This window comes from Epinephelus lanceolatus, chromosome 11, assembly GCF_041903045.1.
Source record: "Epinephelus lanceolatus isolate andai-2023 chromosome 11, ASM4190304v1, whole genome shotgun sequence".
Classification (NCBI taxonomy): Eukaryota; Metazoa; Chordata; class Actinopteri; order Perciformes; family Serranidae; genus Epinephelus; species Epinephelus lanceolatus.
The window spans coordinates 44,780,397-44,788,366 of record NC_135744.1 but is presented as its reverse complement, the minus strand read 5'-3'; the positions used below and the strand labels follow the sequence as shown (position 1 = coordinate 44,788,366).

Genomic DNA, 7,970 nt, shown 5'->3' with positions numbered 1-7,970 from the left:
TAAACATGCAAAGTCTCCTCACAGCATATGAAAGATGAAAATATCCGAGGACCCCGAGAGAAAGAGTGCAGAACTATGAATTTGCTTTATTTGTTTTCACTGTCTTTATGTTAAATGTTAAATGTGCATTGTAGGTTGAGACGTGTTCGTTGTGGTTTGTGTGTTGATGTTTTGTGAATGATTCATTTTCAATAAACAATCAATCAAATAAACAGAGGAGCTCCTGCAGCTCCCTCCTCTCTGGCTCTCTGATGTCACAGTGTGGAGCCTCAACACGCCAAGAGGAGGAGCACAAGGCTGCTCAGCTTACAGTGTGCTTAAAGGTTATTATGGGATGTATGCCCAGTGGAACGAAAAAGTGTCAGGAGCTTCTTTCTGATTGGTTGAGAGACGTTATCACACACTGAGACTGATGTTCACTGTTTCACTTCCTGTTCTTTGCCTTTAAAAATGCCTCTCAGCACCTCCTCTCTCCACTGCTCCTCGTCAGACGATCAGAACACATCAGCTGAAGAGAACCCTCTCTCACTTCACACTGTAAGTGACAATAATTATCATATGCTCAGTGTTAATTTTGGCAGCTATTGTCAATTTAGTTTTAGTCATTACATGAATTACATGAGGTCTGTATTAAGTATCATCACACATGTATTTGCTCAATTTCTTACTCTTACTGAACTAATAATTTATTCTTTGTAAATCACAACTAGTTGGTCATGGTATTAAGTTATTGGGTCTAATCCCGAGGCTACGCCGAGTGCGGACACGTAATTCAATTGTTTATAGTAGAGTGTTATTCTGGCAGCAAATGCTCCGCGTCAGCAAGGCTGAAATCATGCACCCGGTGTAGCCTCTGGGTTAGTAGAGAGCTTCTACATTCCTTAGAGAAAAGACAATGTATTACGAGGCAGTTCTGATCTAGATATCAGTAACTTCAGATCAAGACCCACTAATTGCTTATTAAGGATTTACCAAGAAATAATAAATAAATTCAATTTTCAGTAAGATAAGAAATTGTTGAATACATATACACATTTGTAATGATGCTAAATAAACACATTAATGATCAGTAATACATGCACATATTATTTGTGTATTATTGGCGAACATGTCTCACCCCAACTAGTGTTACAAGAACTTTTAGTTGTTATATATGTCCTTTATATATGTTCCTTCATTTCATTTAGGCTAATACTGGCATAAGGAATTGATATTAAAGTCACATGTTTTAATTATCAAGTGTTGAAGCCATTTGGATGATGTAAATATTCTATCAGATGCAGCTCGATACACCAAACTTGCTTGAGAAAAGCCACATACATGTCTAATACAATAAAGTGTGTTTTTTTTGTCCAGTAATTTATCACGAGCAATTTAGTCCAAAAAATGGATCAATGAAAACAAAACATAACGTCCAGTTTAGTTTTTAGTCACTAAGATCTATATCAAACTTATTTTCACACACGGAAGTAAATAGTGATCAACTTCCGTTTTTTTGTGCGTGACTTCCGGTCAGCCACTTTCCTTCATGCTTTCCCTTACCGGAGCTAACGGTGCAAGCTAATTTTTTTTTCAGTTTTCAATTGTTTATGTTAGTCAATCAGTTAGTTAGTTAGTTAGTTAGTTAGTTAGTCTGTGTATTTTGTATAACGTTAGATAACTGTGCCCACGTTTCCGTTATAACGGAAATTTATTCCCTCTAAACGCGAATAAATCGCACGTCAGTCATAAACTATGAACCAAAAAAGCACAATCTATCCCGAGTGAGACAAACTGCTTGATCCCCGTCTCCAGTGTACCAGCAGAGAACCTGCAGAACCGAATCAGTGAAAAAACACAGCGGGCTACACAGCCTCTCTACCTGAGCAGCTGAAGCTGCGGCTCACACCCTCGACACACAGACACACAGACGGTGCTTCTGCATGCCAGCCACACGTGTGCGCAACTGTGAGAAATAAATATGTGAGGTGTACGCTGCTTTTCTATCTTTTTTCCCTTTTCTTTCTTTCTGTCAGCGACATACACTCCTAACACAGGACGGGTTGTTTTAATTGACTGAGTTGATCATTAAGCCATAGTGATGCGCGGATCGGCTCTGATAGCACCTGAATCAGCATGTACGCATCAACCATCCAGCCGTTACAACATGATTGAGCTAGCAAAGCAGTTTTGTGTTGCTATGTGTGGTATTTATTCAGTTTTGGGAAATCACAATGTCTAGAAAGCATCAGTGGCTGCAGCTGACAGGGACAGCTAACGTTAACACTAGCAGCAAAGCTAACATCAGGACGTCATCTGTTAAAAGCCTCCCGTTGTCGGATACGACATGAAACTACTCCAATTAGCTCAATCATGTTGTAACTAAGACATCCACTGGAGAAAATATTTTTTTCATGGACCGTTTATTGAGTTATTACAGACACCGCTAACGGCTGACGGCTAACAGCTAACGGTTAGCCTAGCTAATCTACGATAACCATGTTATTAATTACACACAGAGAAAATACTAATGTTTGTTCAATCATTGTGTTTATAGACTTTACAAACATCAGATTAGTCTAAACGGTGATATAGTGACGTGAAAAATGTGCTATATGTATATATATATATATATACAGCTAAACTCAGCAAGGTAAACAACAAGGCGATTCCCATTTACACAGTGGAAAGAGTGCTGGACCAGAAGTGTCGCACAAAAAAACGGAAGCTGGCTGCGTTCTGTTTTGCCTCCGTGTTTCCGTGAAAAATAAGGTGGATATCAAACTTATTTTCAGCTCATTATCATCATGGGAAAAAGTGTAGACGAATACTTTTCGTTAAAATTTTAGACGACGGCCCTGGCCGTGGCACAACTGGCTGGGGCACCTGCACCATACACCGGCGACCTGGGTTCGGGTTCGAGTCCCGCCCTGTGGTCCTTTCTGGATCCCACCCCATCTCTCCATCTCACTCGCTTCCTGTCATTTTATACTGTCCTATCTGATTAAAGGCATAAAAAGCCCCAAAAAATATACTAAAAAAAAATTAGACAACAAAATGAATACTGGCTGCTACTAATACCAGATCATATTTATTTTCCTGTGAAAAAACTGCTGTCGTATCTTATGTAGCTTTGACTGCATTCATCCAGTGCATGGTAGGTGGATAGAACCAAATGAGCAGAAACAGTCTCTCCGAGATAATTCCATGGCAAATTACTTAGCGCTTTTCTCTTAGATATGAGCAGACATGATACAACAGTTCAGTAATGGCAAAAAACCCTTTGGGTCATTTGTAGTAATATAAAGTAAAAGCAAAGTGACAATCAGGCTGTTGGGTCAACAGATCATAGTGCAGGCAAAGGACATTTAGGCTACATCACAAGCTTCAGGAAATGAAGGTGTATCATGAAAGACTCCACCATGGCACCATTTCTGCCTTCACAGCCCAGGGCTCGATTCAGAGACACACATAGTCACACAAGAGCAGTCATCTCCTCAAGACTGCAGGAAACATGACTATCTTGAGTCTATCTTTGTTCATCTTCTTGTTATTTCTAACTATGGACAGATCTAAAGGCAACCTTAGAAAAGACAGAGAAGGATGTCGTTTTTGCATTTTTTAGTCGTGAAGAAAACATTTAGCCTGTAAAACCACACATTCCAAGGATTTATTAATTTATTTATTTTTATTAATTTAAATAATGGCGTCAAGCCAAACTTTGCTATCCTCTTCCCCTGAGTCTAATGGAGAAAGGACAGCACTGGAGCTAGCACTATAGCTGTCCTACTTCCATATCCAGCAGCATCTTAAGGTCTAGGTACAGTCAGGCGGTGGTGAGCAGCTAGCGGCGAGTGCTTGCCGCCTGTTGACAAAAATTGTGTTGTGCGGCCACGAACCTCCCAAAAATTGAGACCGCGCAGCAAGGCGCACATTGAGCTCCACAGGGATCTTGTTGCGGTACCTTGCGGTAATATGCCAGGGAACACGTCGTGCACTAGCAACTTTTTTTTCACCTTTACCGCGTTACTATTGACTACACCTGAGCCTTTAGTGTTTGGTTTTCTTTTCTTTTCTCTAAACTGCTGTTACCACTTCACTTGAAGTTTCTTGTCAGCTCCGACTAGTGAAGAAAATGAGCAAACTTCCACACATCATCAGAACAGTATGTACTTGCATGCTGATAATTATCATGTGGTGAGGCAGGCAGCTACCAGTGTTAACTTTGGCAGCTATTTTCAATTTAGTTTTAGTCATTACATGAATTTAGTTGTAAGTCTAAGTCATATTTTAGAAATTTCTGTCTTCCCAAAGCCAGTTGGCTTGGAATCTATTGGATTAGAACACCAACTTCGTTCAGGAGGTTCTCATTGGCTGTGATCCAAGACATTTCCCACCAAATTAAATTCATTTGTTGCCTGCAACTTCATGTCATGATATCGGTACCTCATTGATGGGCTAACCACAAGTATAATATCGACGAGTTCTGGTGTGTCCATCCTCCTGATCTTGATGGACAGATCCCCCCTGGCTTGTATTAGTAATATAAATTGTATTTTGCATTTGTTTGTATTTTGTCAAAGCACTTGCATGACATCTTCTTTATCTGCTTCGTTGAACAGCACACACCATGGAAATTGCTAAGGCCACTCAGTGTCTCACCACTGCAGCAGATATGCGAGAGACCACCAAGATGCTGATGCAGCCTAATGCAAACTGGGAAGAGTACCTGACTCCTGCCCCCCTCTCCATCGCCATCATGGGGGAGCTCGTCTTCATCTCCTCATCTGATGACTTCTCCATCAACAAGAACCCCCCAGAGAAGGGCTACAAGTACATACAATACCCAGACTCGTTCAGGGCCTGCCTCATGCAAATCTGTAACTCAGGCTGGCATGCATTCAATGAGGCCCACAAGAATATGGATCAGATCCGCCTTCACACAGCCACAGTTCCTGATTACATGAAGGCAGCAGTCAAGCTCCTTTTCAATGCACCTGATGAAGTTATTGACAAGCTCCTGCCAAATCAGCTGGAAAACATTCGCACCATTGCAGATGAATGTGTGACACTGTCAGGCAGTGTTGAAAAGAAGTACACAGATGTCATCAACTTAATCCAGGAACTGTTGGCGGCCTGTGTCAATGCTGAACGCTTTCATGGAGAAGAGCTGGAGAAGGTGAAGATGAAGATTAAGGAAAATGAAATACGGGAGAAGACCGCCACTGAGCTTAAAGAACGGTCCAAGAAAGCAATGGAGGCCATGGAAAAGGAAATAAATGAAGCACAAGATAGCTACAAGAAAGCAATGGACTCTCTTCCCTCCGGATGGGAAATGATTGGAATGGATGTGGTTGAAGGACTTTCAAAGGCAGTGACAGGATTGGTTAATGGAGTCGTTAACCTGGTAAGTTCTCCAATAAAAACAATCAGCGATTCAGCAGAAACACTCATAGACAAATTCCAAGGAAAGGAATCGCAAAATGAAAACGTAGATGTGCTCTCAGTCGGCTGTAAGTCTGCAGAGATTCTTTCCATTGTAGGAACTCTTACACAGTATTTGAAGGAAGGGAAAATAGCCTGGCAGGACCTGTATGATCAGAAAGCACAATCCACAAAGACAAACTGGTCTCAAGCTCAATTCAAAAGAATCTCTGGGGCCTTAAAGAAGATGAAAGGGAGCAAACTTCAGAATGATGCTCTGAACCTTTGTGAGCTGGGTATTAACATCTGTGAAGAACTGGCCACATATAAACCTGGTGAAAATTGGGGTGACAAGAAAGAAACAGAGCTCATCAAGAAACTGAAGAAACTGGATGAAGAATCCCGCATCTTTGACACCAAAAGCAAAAAAGTACTGGGCTCTCCAGCTCTTTCTCCTACATCACCAATGATGAGCAAAGCACAGAGCAGCACAGGAGATCAGTCTGCCAGTCAGAGAGCAGCAGATAACGCTCGTTTCAAAATTGAGCAGAGCCGAGAACAACTCAAGGTAACACGGGAGGCCTATGAGAAGTCTGTGGAGAGAATGGAGCAGAATCAGAAGGAGCTGACTGAGATCTTGGTTGAAATGCAGAGCTGTAAGCTCAAGGAGATTGACTTTGAAACCACCATCAAGATGCTGGTCAAGGGTCTCGATGCCATGGGCAGAGTCAAAGAGCAGTGGGAGAAGATGGTGCGCTTCTTCCAGATGATCTCTAACATCATCAAATGCAGCCTCAGCAAGACACTGAAAGATTTCGTCTCAACAGCTGATGATACAAAGAAACTCAGTTACAACAATAAACTATTTGTCAAAGACATGCTGTACAACCAGGCCTTCCAAGCCTCCAATGTTGCCAGTCTGGTCCACATGATCTCAGGGACCTACACTGAAGTGTCCAACAAGTACCTGATGGACAGAGTGAGCAGCCTGGGCAAGCTCATGGCCATGGATAAGGAGAAGCCAGAATTCCTTCAAGAGCGTTTGAAGCTGCAACAGTCCTGCACAGCAGCTCAGGAGGGCATCCTTATGCTGGTCCTCAAGAACAAGAAGGAGTTTGAGAGGAAGACAGATGACAGGATGGCAGAAATAGAGAATGGTCTGAAAGCAATTCTGCCAGCTGCCCCACCCCAGGAGACTGAGAGGATCAAAGAAATAGTTCAAGCTGGGTTTGGTGGAGGAGAAGAGGATTACTACTAGAACAAAGTTTCTACCAGTTATGAAACTGTCACCTAATTCTGATCGTCACCATTTTTTTCATTACTTTTATTGATCAATCAAACAAATCTTCAATGATTTTTTATTTTTTTTTAGTTATCTTGTCCTGATATTTGACTCAAGTTTAGAGGGGAAACTAGTGATTACTGTGTGCTTGTGGTATTCTGCAACTCTGTGCTTCACTGGAAATCTGATTGGTCTGTCTTTTTCCATTATTGATCATTGATCAATCATCCTTACAGATTTTGATTCTTTTATCATAACTGGTGAGTTTAATGTGTACTCAGTGTTAATGTGTACTCAGTGTTTTTAAAAAATAGCGTGAGACCTGGCTCAAACACAATGGTGGGAAAGTTTGGGGCATTCCAGCCCAGGCTGATATGGGCTTGGCCTTGGACACCAGTATGACTCATACCCAGGTGACTCTAAAAGAATACACCATTAAGATCGGACTCAACCAAAGGCAAAAACATGCCACCATTGTGTTCAGGCTCAAGTGGGCAGGATTAAGGGAAAAAGGTGGAGATTCAGCAGAATCTTCACCAGCATAAAAGGGAGCGCAAAGAGAGTGAAACTTAAGTCTTGTTCCAGAGCTTGACTCATGAGTTGTGTGTGTTGTTGCTTGTGAACACATTAAACACGGTTGCACCTGATTCCACGTGTCTCCAGTGATTTCCTCAGCACCAGCCATCTGATTCTAAGATACTTATTTGAGTAGAAGGCGAGTCCAACCTAAAGAGTTGAAGGCAAGGTCGGGAGCCCCCAGGCCCAGCTGCAGACACCGATTTCTGCTTCATCAAGAGCTCACTGCTTTGTTTGACATGTTTGATATGGTACAACATGTTAGCAACTCCACTCATATCAAAGGTCACACTCTGGATCTAGTTATCAGTGAGGGTCTCTGTATTTCTTCAGTTAATGTTAGATGTGAATGTTATAGACTTAGCACTATCTGATCATTTTTGTGTATTCTTTGATGGCCTGGTCTCTCCAATTAGCCAAACTCAATCTAAAACTGTCCCTAAGAGGTATATTAATGAGAATACCTGCAGTCTTTTTACGGAAGCCATGTCTATTACACCATGCATAACAACTCAGGGCGTGGAGGACCATCTAAGTCTGTTTAACTCCAATATTCTCAGGGTATTTGACTCTGTAGCACCTACCAAGCTTAAAAAAAGCCCCAGTAAATGTAAAGCACCATGGAGGTATACCACAGCTGTAGCGACTCAGAAGAGAGAATGTAGGAAAGCTGAGCGTAAATGGGGAAAAAACAAGCTTCAGGTTGACA

The 7,970-nt window shown here is 41.8% G+C and overlaps 1 protein-coding gene across 1 annotated transcript; it reads left to right on the top strand.

Moving 5' to 3' along the window:
- The first annotated feature begins 412 nt into the window (after positions 1-412).
- Positions 413-7,332, top strand: LOC144464781 (uncharacterized). The gene is made up of 2 exons (XM_078172690.1): positions 413-537; positions 4,602-7,332. The coding sequence occupies exon 2, from the start codon at positions 4,610-4,612 to the stop codon at positions 6,659-6,661; it is 2,052 nt and encodes a 683-aa protein (XP_078028816.1). The 5' UTR covers positions 413-537; positions 4,602-4,609; the 3' UTR covers positions 6,662-7,332.
- Positions 7,333-7,970: the final 638 nt, after the last annotated feature.